Source organism: Eublepharis macularius, chromosome 2 (genome assembly GCF_028583425.1).
Source record: "Eublepharis macularius isolate TG4126 chromosome 2, MPM_Emac_v1.0, whole genome shotgun sequence".
Classification (NCBI taxonomy): domain Eukaryota; kingdom Metazoa; phylum Chordata; class Lepidosauria; order Squamata; family Eublepharidae; genus Eublepharis; species Eublepharis macularius.
The window spans coordinates 219,115,792-219,129,287 of record NC_072791.1 but is presented as its reverse complement, the minus strand read 5'-3'; the positions used below and the strand labels follow the sequence as shown (position 1 = coordinate 219,129,287).

The following is a 13,496-nucleotide window of genomic DNA, read 5'->3' as shown; positions in this document are numbered from 1 at the left end:
TTTAACATAGATTAGTTATGCCTTGAATGTTTAGAGAGCCTGCATATGCGCTCTTGTCTATGAAGTTGAAATACACTGTGGGAATCACCCAAGTGAGGTCAGCCCTCCCCTTCCATAATCTGTGGGTGGCTTTAAGCATTTATGTCCTAGAAAACAACCAGACTGACGGTGCAGGAGGGAAAGCATTGTTTTGCATTAAAAATAAATCACACAAACCTTTTAATTCAACTAAAAACAGCATCCTGTTTTATCCACTAAGAAGAAAAATGGAAACTGTATGCAATTAATTCAAACTTTAATTGCCTTTCCCGAAGCACTGTCTTTGTTCAGCATGGAAAATACACATTTGAACATACAACTCTTGACTGCAGGTTATTGAAAACATATGAACACCACACATAGGCACTCTGAAACACTGTGAAAAAGTAGCACGCATGGCATTTTTTAATTCAAAATGAGCTTAATCTGTTATAGTCAACTGTAAACTTAATTGCTATTTGACATCTCAGAAATCTGCCTTCAGCTTCTTGTATGCATGACACATAACCAAACTCATACTTGGTCCTGAAAGTTAACTTCCGGAACTAGGGACTCTCAAAGATCTGTATGCAGAAAAACCACATTTCCCCCTATATATTCACTTACTGCAACTGGGTAAGCAAAGCAGGTAACTGAACCACAAATGCTATCTTTAGGGGAAACTTCAGTACACTCATTTCCTATTTTAATTCTGTCTTTCTTCAAGGGTTGCAAACTCTGATATGTAAGGCTGCATTTCAACTTTTCAGGCATCTGTATCTTGCATTTAGAGCCTTTGTATCTACTGCGCCGCCTCTTAAATTTCGAAACCTTCTAAATATGTTATCAAATCCAAGGAGCGGAAATCACTACATACCTCAAAATGATACCTTAGCTCTTAATGAGCCCCTCTGTAAGTGTGGTAATAATATGGTGTGCGTGCAAAGCTCAAATGTCAGAACAAATATTTAGAGAGAGAGAGAGGTGGGGGAAGGAACGGAAAAGGAGAGGAGGAAAGTATCGCTGTATATGAACTGATCTAGCAGCAGCCAAATCAGTACAGAGATCATCTTTATTTCTGGTTTGGGTGAAAAAAGGACACATCGGCCCCAAATGGATACTGCTCAGAGCACATGCATGATGGAACGCAGTTGTGGGAACAGAAAGGGCCTGACACCTCTTCAGTCTCTTGCTTGTGTTTATATTTCTTCTTTCTATCTGTCTCCTCTGGTGATCCAGGTTCCCGAAACACCACCAAACCTTGCCAAATCTGTTTGCCTGAGGCAGAAAGTGGGCTGAATGTATACTTCCCACAAGCAACCAAACACACCCCCTCTTTCGAACCACCCTCAACTCTTTTAACAGATTCCCGTCTATCTTCCTCTTTCTAACGCTGAGTGAATGAAGTCAGCAAGGCATGCTGGGAAGGCTCCAGGCTATTGGAATCAGTTACAAGGTAAGAGGACGGCCGAACACTAACATGAGAAAGCCACAGCGAGTGCATCGCAATCTCAGCATCAACAGACAGGATCTATATGGAAAGGAGAGTGCCAGCTTTTACAACTGCTGCCGCCATCGCTTAATCTGGCAGCGAGATGTATAGAAAAGACATGGGCCCTGCCCAACGGCACATGGGTTGCATTTCTTCACATAAAATATCTGCACTTAACCACACTGTATTAAAATTGAAGGAGTATATTGCCAAAAGTACATCCATATACACATTTGCTGTTTAAGAGATTTCCCCTACCATTTTGTTTATCTGTGGTCGGAGATTCTTGATCTATACTAAGGATCCGCCCTCCAAATATTTTAATATTCTTTTTTACTTTTATTGTTATTATACAAGACTGGACTTAAAAATATAGCATGGCAACCGATTTCTGTAATGTATCATCCCATGTTTCATAAGCTGACATTAAATTATCCTCTTAGCCAGGGCTTTTTTTCTGGGAAAAGAGGTGGTGGAACTCAGTGGGTTGCCCTCGGAGAAAATGGTCACATGGCTGGTGGCCCCACCCCCTGATCTCCAGACAGAGGGGAGTTGAGATTGCCCTCCGTGCCGCTCGGCGGCATGGAGGGCAATCTCAACTCCCCTCTGTCTGGAGATCAGGGGGCGGGGCCACCAGCCATGTGACCATTTTCAAGAGGTTCCAGAACACCATTCCACCACGTTCCAGCTGAAAAAAAGCCCTGCTCTTAACAGTGTTTCCCAGCCAGGGTCCTGCAGGACATTATCAGAAGTTCCACAAGAAATGAGAATAAATAACTATTTTGAAATACTGTGAAAAATTCCAAATATCCCTTGAAATATTGCCGTTATTAAGGTTATGTAAGCTGATTTATAAAAAGAAAGAAAGAGCACAGTTCATTACAAATACATTTTCTTGACAATAATTTAGCAGTCACTGTATTGTGCCTTCCGCCATCAATTTTTTTTTGGCCTGTAAATGTTTTCATAGGTAGGGTTTCTTTGGGATTTGAAAAATTAATTTAGGGGTTTCTCCAAAGAAAAATGGTTGGGAAACACGGTCTTAGCACATGACAAGTTCTTACAGCCAATCAGAGGCCATTGCCAAGAATTTTCCAGGCAATTATAGCAATTATGTCTAACTTAAGAACAGCAATAGAGTGGAATGGTTATTATGAGAACAGATTATATATACAATATTCCAGCCTGAGATGTGTGTGTGCATGTGAGCACCTAGTTATGATAGAGTAATTTTTTGACTATTCATGTTCTCTAAATGGGACCATAAAGCAGTCTGATATGGGAAACAGCAGTCAGAAAGATCAGAGTTCAAAACGTTGGGTTATATCCTAACGCTCCACTCAATTATGAATGGTGCCTTCTTTCAGCCCAGTGGTGGAAGTCATCTTCCACCTTCAGGAGCCTTCCATTGGTGAAAAACAGTCTTCCGCCAAAGGAAGTGGTGGGATACAACCCACTGATGTTGAGTCCTATGACAAAATACTTAGACAGATACAGGTCTTTAGGATAGATACAGGAGAGTACAAACAGGATTAAGCCAACATATTGATCTGCATCAGTGAAAAAAAATAACAATTCATAAAGACAATTCATAAAAGGCAACTTCTTGCTTTGCAGTTTGTTGGTAAAATTAAACTAGTCACATAAAGCCACAACAGAAATGATCACCTACTAATAAAATTGTCAAATTGCCAGAGGCTTCCCATTACCCAAAGTGGTATCAGGCTGAAAGCACGAGAGAAGAGACTGCCATCGTTTTTTGAAGCAAACTATCTAAGTAGGTAAAGTGGGGTGGAGTGGGAACAGCAGGATTTCCAGCCTGCATTTCTGAGCACTTTCCCAACACATTAGAGAGAGATCCAAATGTAGCGCCTGCTTCCAGTGTTACATTCTTCCAGCACTAGTTACAGAAACTCAGAGCCAAGCTACAAGTGACGTCTTACACAGGTTGGACACTTATAGAATCATAGAGTTGGAAGGGGCCATACAGACCATCTAGTCCAACCCCCTGCCCAGTGCAGGATCAGCCTAAAGCAACTCTGACAAGTACTCATCCAGCCTCTTCTTGAAAACTGCCAGTGAGGGGGAGCTCACCACCTCCCTAGGCAGCTTCCCTCAAGTTTTGATGGGAAATGTAGGCATCCTGGTTTTACAGCTTGGCTCCCCATTACAGCTGCAAGACCAGGATGCCTACATTTCCCATCAAAACTTGAGGGAAGCTGATTAAGTGTCCAACCTGTGTCAGGCATCACTTGTAGCTTGGCTCTCAGGGCCAAACTACAAGTGGCGAATGACACTTGAACAGCAAGTGTATTCCTACCTGTTCACTTGCCCTCCACTCAATCCACTTGCTGTTCAAGTGTCATTCGTCACTTGTAGCTTGGCCCTCAGTCAGGGCTTTTTTTCAGCTGGCATGTGGTGGGACAGAGTTCCGGCACCTCTTGAAAATGGTCACATGGCTGGTGGCCCCGCCCCCGATCTCCAGACAGAGGGGAGTTTAGATTGCCCTCCACGCCACAAACACTGGAAGCAGGCCATGTGACCATTTTTGCCAAGGGTGATTTAAACTTTAGAAAACTCCCCCCTTGTTCCAGCTGACCCAAAGTGGCGTCATTGTGTGGTCCTGAGTTCCACCACCTCTTTTCCCAGAAAAAAAGCCCGGATCACAGTCATGCTGTCTCTCAGTACAGCAAAACAGACATCTTGCTGTGTATAAAGCCCCCATGTGTGGAAGAATTTTAATGCCTTAAAAGATTATTCTGTTGAGAAACGAAATTCAAGTGTCTATGATAAAAAAAATTGTAGACAATGTAGCAGCAGCAGCTTACAACTTGTGTCTGAAGAGGATTAGATGCTGTTCAGTTGGTGGTAACAGGAGTAGAGAAGAAGAAAGCCCCACTGAGTTTATTCTTAAGGAATAAAGGAAAACTATTTGTTTCCCTCACAAAAACTGGTAGCAGGCTTACCTGGAGAGTTCTGAGGCGAAGATACTGGGGAACCTCGCGGTGACTGGCAATAACTGGGGTGGAGTAAGGCATGTGGAGGCACATATGACATGATCTCTTCTTCAAATAAACTAGAAGGGGGCAATAATAAAACAAGACAGATGTGCATGTTTCTTTGAAATCTAATAGTATTTTTTAAAAGTCGCGCGCACCAATGCCACATTCCTACCTTTAAAATCTTGGGGGGGGGGCATGCAAGTGGCAGAGGGACTGGAACAGAGAAACTGTGGATGGAGAAAGCATCTTTTCCCTCTTTGCCTCCCCACCCAGTCATTCCCCCCCCCACAATGCATTCTGTTCTACCATTACATATAATTGTATGTAGTGCATGGTTTGTGCCTAAAATACTTCCGTTTACACAAACACAACTGTGCTCTATTTCCCACAGAAAATATTTCTTCAACAGGAGAACATCCATAAAAAATTACCATGTGGTGTGAAATCCATGTGAATTTTGTAAAGAAAGCCTAACCAGCAAGATTCTAGTTATATATCTACAGGGCTTTTTTTCAGCGGGAACACGGTGGAATGGAGTTCCAGCACCTTTTGAAAATGGTCACATGGCCCATGGCCCCGCCCCCTGATCTCCAGACAGAGGAGAGTTTAGATTGCCCTCTGCACCGGTGCGGAGGGCAATCTCAACTCCCCTCTGTCTGGAGATCAGGGGGTGGGGCCACCAGCCATGTGACCATTTTCACCGAGGGCGACTTAAACTTTAAAAAACTCCCCCCTTGTTCCAGCTGACCCAAAGTGACATCATTGTGCAGTCTTGAGCTCCACCACTGAGTTCCACCACCTCTTTTCCCAGAAAAAAAGCCCTGCATGTCTACATCCACTCACAGAACACACACATGAAGCGGCCTTATACTGGATCAGACTATTGGTCCATCAAGGTCAGCATTTCAGTATTTACTCCTTAGACTGGCAGGGGCAGGGGCAGTCCTGCATCTCAACCAGAGGTCACCTACTACCTGGTCTTTTAAATGGAGATGCCGGGGATTGAACCTGGGACCTTCTGCATGCCAAACAATCTCTCTTCCACTGAGCCACATGCCCTCCCTTTTTCTTCAGCTCCACATTTTTACACTCCTTTGAAATATTTGCCACATATATTTTCCCCAAGGTATTCCTTCATTGAGCGGAACGTATTTGCTCCATGTCAGCAATTGCAACGGGAAAGGGAAAATATTTATAAGGTCTTACACTGCGCTCTTTGCAGCTCAGGTTCAAGTTTATTCAAGTTTAACAGCCCACAGGCCACAGACTCTTTGTAGCTATCACTGTTTAGTTTGCATGCTACCAATGTTCCCGTAACTTGATTGAATATCCAAACCAGGCAAAAATGTCCATGTATGGACCACATGGATAATACCAAGGGTGGCATTCAAACATACCACATTCTAAGTAAGTGGGGAAAAGGATGAACAATTCCATTTCAGAAGGCAAACCTCTCTCTCTATCAGGCAACCATATAGCCTCGAGCCAAAATTGACTGCAGTATGGAAGAAGGTGGCCCCTCCACTTATCCAGATATGCAAAAAAGGGGAGGATTCTACAGTACAATAACACAACTTTATTCCTGATGGAGTCCTTTAGGTGGGAGGAAGCTCTGACTCAACCCTTGGATGGCCCAGGCTAGCCTGATCTTGTCAAATATTGGAAATTAAGCAGAGTCGACCCTGGTTAGTGCTTGGATGGGTGACCACCAAGCAAACCCAGGGTTGCTATGTAGAGGCAAACCACCTCTGAATGACTCTTCTCTTAAAAACCCCATGAGGGGTCACCATAAGTCAGCTGTGACTTATGAGCATTTTAAACATGCAGAATACCAAAATAAAAGCATTACCATATACACAAAGATCTCTTTCAAATCAGCCTTTCTTCACTTCTACGTCAGCATGGGCTGGGAATCAGGTTAATGTACCAAAATAATCCAATTTAGTGATAATGCCTGTATAACCATCCTGCTTCCTGGAGAATGGCAGAATGTCCGTGTTGGGGAATACCAACAGTATTATTCCGAAGATTACCATAAAAGGACTAGGCAACACGTGTCGTTTTGTAAAGGTGGTAAGGGAAAAGTAAAGGATAAGATACAAACTGTTTATGCAGTTTTGTATCATCTGCAACTGCTTATTTCAATAAATTGTCACCACAAAAGCTGCATACCACAATTACAATTAAGTTATGCACGTGCCCTCAAGTCGCAACTGACTGGTTGTGGCACCAGTAAGGGGCTTTCAAGGCAAATGAGAAGCAGAGGTTGGTTTGCCATTGCCTTCTTCTGCAGAGTCTTCCTCGGTGGTCTCCCATCCAAGTACCGACCCCGCTTGGTTTCCGAGATCTGACAAGATCAGGCTTTACCGTGCTGCCTTCCTTCACACTTACAACTGGTTACTCAGAAGCTGGTTATTCAGAAATACCAGTTACCTCTTTTCAGTGTGTTCTTCCGATGACACAATGCTTCACAGATTAAATCAGATGAATATATCTGACCTACGAAGGCCCCCATTCCACTGATATCTGGGAAGTAGGGAGACTTCAACGAACCCGGAGAGCTTTCCTGCCACAAAGGCTTTATCATTAAGTTCTGAGAACGAGGAACTCCACACCACAACGTGTGTGACTAGACTTTTTCTTGTTCCTCAGCAGTGTCTTACTCCTTCCAGCTATTTTCCAGTTCCTTCTCTCTCTTAAACTAGCTTCTTTCCTTTTTGTTCTTTTCCCTCCTAAATGCCCCCAGTTGCACCTAGCTACACAGGTGCAAATATATTATTCTCCTTTCATTTTTTGGACACCATCCACACATTCAATTTTGCCTCCTGGAAGCCACTGCACGGCCACTTCCTTACCGCTGTCCCACCCCTTAACCTGTATTATCCCGGTATCTTTTAAAATATTTTTTAAAAATCTCTTGTATCCAGATGGAACTGCAGCTGCAAAATTGTGCGAATACAGCGCTTTTACTTTAAAAAAAACCCACAAACAATTACAGGGGGAGCAAATCTGTGCAAAGAGACACTAGTTCAGGACACCGTAGGGTTAATAAATGCAAACAACATCATACTAACACAGCTTTAGTCTTCTGATCAAGGGGATAGGTCAATTCAAGATGATCTGAACTGATAAGCTTTAAACAAAAATCATCTCAGATTTAAAGTCAGCTCTAAATCTTAAAACTTAACATTGACATTTCCAGCGTCTGAATCCTCTTTTGCAGGTTCCCCAGCTGCATTTCAAAGAACCAAGGTAATTACTGAGGGAAATTACTGAGGTAATTAAATCAGCTCACACCAACACAACTGGCAGATAACAGGTATATTCCACACAAATTCCTTACGGAGCACCCACTGTGTACATACCTTAGTAACATGACAAGGTCTGCGTCGCTGGATAAGCGCACCAGTCCTGGAGTTCCTTCCGTTCGTATAAATTGAATCTTCTCCCTACCGAAGTAGACAAAACGTTCCAAAATATCTCTGGCAAATAAGGCACTAATGTATCCCAAAGCAGCAAGGAAAAGCACCGGGTATATCAAGAAGACTTCTGGATTACCCCTCTGCATTTCAGACACCATTTTTCTGCCTGCCCCACCATGTCCGAACGAATCCTACAACCAGCTCTACCACCCTTAGAAAGCCTCCGACTAATGTGTTCTGAGGAATGGTTTTTCTGTTGCCCCCATCTCTCAGATGCTGAAGCTGCTTCAGGTACCCAACCAATGAAAATCAATCCCTCAAGTTAACGCTGGTTGTGGCTGTGAATTTTAAGCAGCAGCGTGAGCCTGGGAGGACAACATTGCTATTCTGAAAGAGAACCATTAAAAAGATGTACATCTGCTCAGCCGTTAGCACAAATATCAAGGGGGCTCATGTTAATTTTGTATAAGCAGGCTGTGTGTAGAGCTTACAAAAGAGAAACAGGCATACACTTTGTAAACACATGTAAAATATTCTGGTTACTACGTGTACCAAACGCCATGGCAGGTCGGTAAGCTTTAGCCCCTATACTTACTTTCTCTCTACACATCTTATCACACTGCACCAGTTCTTACAGCTACTCCTCTGTATTCATGAACACAGTTTCATTATCGCAAAGATAACCCTAAAGTAGGCTCTCTATAGTAAACTCGGTCACTCTGTTGCCCTTTTCAGGTAATAACTTTTCTGGCTGCCCTGTCTCATACACAGGAAGAGCACACTATATGTGATCCATTTAGTACATGCATTTGCCGTTTTGTGTGAAACGGGTAATACGTATATTTTCCAGACATGGTGCACGAGTGTTCATTTGTGTTGTTTAACTTTTAAAAATTGTTTTTACAACACGTATTTTAAAAGCCTGTTTTAATTATTTATTTGTTCTCCACCTCTGGGGACCCTACGTTGGGTTGAAAAGTGTCATGTGTTTTTAAAAATGAATAAAAAGTAAATACATGAAACCCAGATTTTCGAGGGTATGCATTTGCTCATGCCAAAGCTGCAAAATACCATTGGCACTGCCCTTTTCACACACAATAGTGAGTGCACATACTAAGAGGATGGTGTGTAGTGTTCTTTCCCAGTCTGCAAGACAGAAGTGCCAGAAACATAATGCCAAAAAAGGACTTCTTCTGGCCAGTGGCACAGTGAAACTGTGCCATCCGTAGACAGCCCAGGGATTTTTATAGGAGCAAGAAGGAGTTTCCAGTGCCAATCTGTTCTGCACACCCAAAGAAGAGGCTCTCTTCTGTTACCAGAACTGCTTTTTATTATAAGGGGAAATTAGCTTAGCAGTCTGTAACTTAAAATTATTAGCGCGGATCTAACCTATGTATACGGAGGTCCCGATTCCAGACACTCTAGTGAAAAAGAGGCAGACTACAAATAGGTTCAAATATGTGTATTTTCTAATAGTGTGGCGTAAGCCTGAACTTGCACATACACACAAGAAAGCATACAAGGTCTAAGAAATATAGAGTCAGAAATATAAAGACTTTCGCATTAGCAGGTTCCCAACGATGGTAGAGGGAATACTCACTTATCCTGGAGCGAAGCAGAGACACAACAGCGAGGTGGCCCAATGCCAGCACTGGGACCACAGACGGACAGCAAGGGGTTCTGGATAGGATGGCCTGAGCACCGTGTGGTCTGGGAGAACAGCTTAAATACCCCAAAACGTACCCTGGGGCTGGTGCTGTACTTGGTGGTTCTCACAGATTAAAACAAAGGTTCTAATGGGTTACTGAATGGCTTGGATGGGCCACTTTAGTAATCAGATTGTGATAAGTGACACCTCAGGAAGAGGGGACAAAAGAGGGAGGGGGAAATCCAAGCGGGCTGAATGGATGTTCCAGTGGACAGGGCTTGTCCTGATGTCATCAGCTCTGGAATGCGGAGGTTTCTTTGAGATGCATTCTCTAAGTGCTTGGGATGGTCGGCACTTCTCCGGGGCGGCTCCTAAGATATGCAGAGCGGGGCGAGGTGCTCTCGCTGCGGACGTGGTGTGCCTGCTTCGCCGAAATGGCTTCCCAAAGCAGTCTTCTTCCCTGGGTCTTCTGGCTGTCTGGGAACATGGATGCTGGCTGGGCATAGCTGGGGCTGGTTTGCAGGTCGCCCGGTAGCGAGGGCGATCTCGGGGACCGGCCCGCGGGAGGCTCCAGGTGGGAACTGACCAGGGAGCGCCTAGCCAGGCTCGCTGGAGGTTTCCCCGGCAGGCACCCGGCTGCTAGCAGCGGCTTGGGCCCATATGAGGCAGGCTTCCATGGAGGCAGGGGGAACAGCACTTAAAACACAGTCCAAAGCAGAGAACAGGCACGGTCCGTGGCAGATGGCAATGCAGGCACGGGGCACACTTGTAACAAAGTCCAAACACACACTGGGAAGTCCAGATACAGGTCAGGGCAGGGCTGCCCAGAAAGAGAGTCCTTTGTGCAGTTATCCAAACATGGAGTCAGGGAACTACACAGTCTATTGTAGCAGCAGGGTAATTAACACGCAGGCAGGAAACTGACACGTGTATTAGAGCACACACGTGCAAGGCAAATCTTTGTGTAGCAGCAAAACAGCAACGCAGGAAACTTTAACACAGTTCATGGCAGGCCTTAAAGCAGGGGAGGGGGCCTACTTGGCAACACTTCCAGACAGAAAGGGGAAACCCTCCCCAGCTCTGTTTTGGGCCTGATTGAGAGCCAGTTTGGTGTAGTGGTTAAAAGCGCGGGACTCTAATCTGGAGAGCCGGGTTTGATTCCCCACTCCTCCGCTTGAAGCCAGCTGGGTGACCTTGGGCTAGTCACAGCTTCTCGGAGCTCTCTCAGCCCCACCCACCTGACAGGGTGTTTTGTTGAGGGGATAATCATAGCATACTTTGTAAACCGCTCTGAGTGGGCATTAAGTTGTCCTGAAGGGCAGTATATAAATCGAAAGTTGTTGTTGTTGTTGTTGTTGTTGTTATTGGGCAGCCAACCAAAAGAGCATGGGGAGAGGGGCTGCAGCATATTCTTAGCTTATACGAAAGTTTGGGAGCTGAAAGAACACCTTTCTAAGCAGCCAACCCAGAAACGTCCCCCCCCCATACACATCTCTGGATTCAGGCTGGTGACACAGCTCAAGGGGAGAGGCTTTAATCCTTTCTCCATTCAGTTGGGGAATGAGACTGCCCTTAACCATTCATCCCAATTTCTTTCCCCTAGCAATGCTCTTAGGGGAGAAGAGAGGCTGAGATTCTTGGGTCTCAAAATCATGCCCCCTCTCAGGATGTAATTTGATTTCTCATTTCCTGCTTTTCACTGTCTGCGTTGTCAATAGGGGTGTGCAATCTGGATCCGGGAAAAGGCTGGATTTTTGCCGATGATGCTAAATCAGGCTTTCCTGAATCAAATCAGAGAATTCCGGATCAGATCTGGGAATCTGGATCCAGACCCCAGGATAAATCTGGGCAAATCCAGGAAATGTGGCTTCAGCCTCTGGCTGGCTTCTTCCTTGGCTTCTCCTACTTTTTTTCCATGAAGGGAGGGGGAAGAGGGAGGGGGAGAGAGCAGGGAGGAAGGAGGGAGTGGCCAATCCATGCAGGACCTCTCCTTGTCTTCCTGGCTTCTGTGAGTGACGCTGGTTCAGCTAGGCTAAGTTGCAACAGTGTCCCTTGCTTCAGTTTGGTTTGGGTGGAATTCTCTGTTTGGACACGATTCTCTGGTTTGGTGTTGGCCTCCCTGGTTTACTTTGGCTCTGGGGGGGGGCAGGGGGGGGATTCCATCCATTCCCTTGCTTCCTTTCGCATTTGGGAGTGTGCCTTTGGCCACTGGCAGCCTTGCCTCTCTGCACTTCTGGCTGAAAGCCTGCTCGGAAATGTTTTCCCCATAGGGAACAATAGAGAGTGGCTGGGGGGGGCCTCCTTCAAGGGCCAACAGAATTAGACCCGGAGGTCCAATCTTTCTGAAACTTAGAGGATCTTTACAGGACAGTGAGGAGTAGGTTCCCTGCAAATTTGGTGGAGTTTTCTTGAAAAATGCCCCACCCAGATACTCCCCAGATAGTTTTCCACGTGAGGAATAACGACTGGGATAAATCCAGGATTCTCTGATCTATCTTAACCAGGACAGAGAATTTTTCCTGGATTTCAGGAATCCCATATTTTGGAGGATCTCTGAAGCCCAGATCTGCATTTCCCATTTTTTTTTGGTGCACACTCCTAGTGGTCAATCTTCATCAAGTTCAAATGTTTTCAAGGTAGGTTCATGGTGATGTAGGAGACAAGGCAGCAGACAGGTAACCCAGGTTCAGTGCACAGCACAGTCTTAGGGCCCTCCTACACCATCCAGATGCTGTCAGTAGATAACAGGGAGGCATTGATCCACTTAGGCTATAGGAAACGCCTATGCAGCCTTTCGTCATAGGAAGCAACAGTTCCATGGAGGAAGAGTTGGAGAAAGGCTATTCAGGGTTGGAGGACAGTTTCAGACTTTGCTCAGTGGAGTAGTAGCAAACAGGCCAGAATATTTAAGTAGATGGAATACTGACATCATAAATGCATACCATGATGATAAACGATGCTCAAACGTAAAGTGTAAGATGGGCACAACCTTGTTTGTCCACCAACTTTAGACAATATGAACCAATACGCTGGGGGCCCTCAGCCTTTTGCGGTACTGAGGCACCTCGATGGCACATTCATGCAGACCTAGAGTTGCCTTCAACCTGTCTTTTCCTTCATGGAACCACTGCAAAGTGCTGTCAGGGGATGAATGTGAGCATTCCTCTACCACATATTGCTTCAAGTGAAGTTGCTGATCCTTGCCTTGCCCTTTGCCCTAATCCACCCTTCCACTCTGATCCTGCACCATCAGCAGGTAAACGTTAAAAGTCAATGAAGCCCGTACAACAAGACTCTCTTTCTCATTCTCTGACATGAGACAAATGCCTCATCTGAATAGTGTCATTTTAAGTGTATACCACACATCTGGAATTAGATCCTGAAATGTGAGCAAAATAGATATGGAGCAGCACTGCTGATTCCTGAAGGAAGCAGGGCTTTTTTTCAGCGGGAATGCGGTGGAACAGAGTTCCGGCACCTCTTAAAAATGGTCACATGGCCGGTGGCCCCGCCCCCTGATCTCCAGACAGAGGGGAGTTTAGATTGCCCTCCACGCCGCACGCAATCTAAACTCCCCTCTGTCTGGAGATCAGGGGGCGGGGCCACCGGCCATGTGACCATTTTCGCCGAGGGCAATTTAAACTTTAAAAAACTCCCCCCTTGTTCCAGCTGACCCAAAGTGATGTAATTGTGCGGCCTTGAGTTCCACCACTGAGTTCCACCACCTCTTTCCCCAGAAAAATAGCCCTGGAAGGAAGTAACAGGAAACGTCATGCTGGAGAATGAAGACCAACCTGTTGCTCACCTGAGTGAATGATTTCTGGTCAGATCTGGCTGTCGTTCCTGTAGAATTTCAAAGATATTGGGTTGTCGCAGAAATGCAACAATCTTGTCGTTGTAAGCTGAAAAATTCA

General features: G+C 45.1%; 1 protein-coding gene across 1 annotated transcript in view; it reads right to left on the bottom strand.

Moving 5' to 3' along the window:
* Positions 1 to 13,496, bottom strand: part of HECW2 (HECT, C2 and WW domain containing E3 ubiquitin protein ligase 2) — a 264,692-nt gene that overhangs the window by 42,921 nt on the left and 208,275 nt on the right. The window contains exons 17-19 of the mRNA XM_054972580.1: positions 13,388 to 13,484; positions 7,878 to 7,961; positions 4,477 to 4,586 (exon numbers count right to left, since the gene is read on the bottom strand). Coding sequence (XP_054828555.1) covers positions 4,477 to 4,586; positions 7,878 to 7,961; positions 13,388 to 13,484 — 291 coding nt within the window. The remainder of the gene's footprint in view (positions 1 to 4,476; positions 4,587 to 7,877; positions 7,962 to 13,387; positions 13,485 to 13,496) is intronic.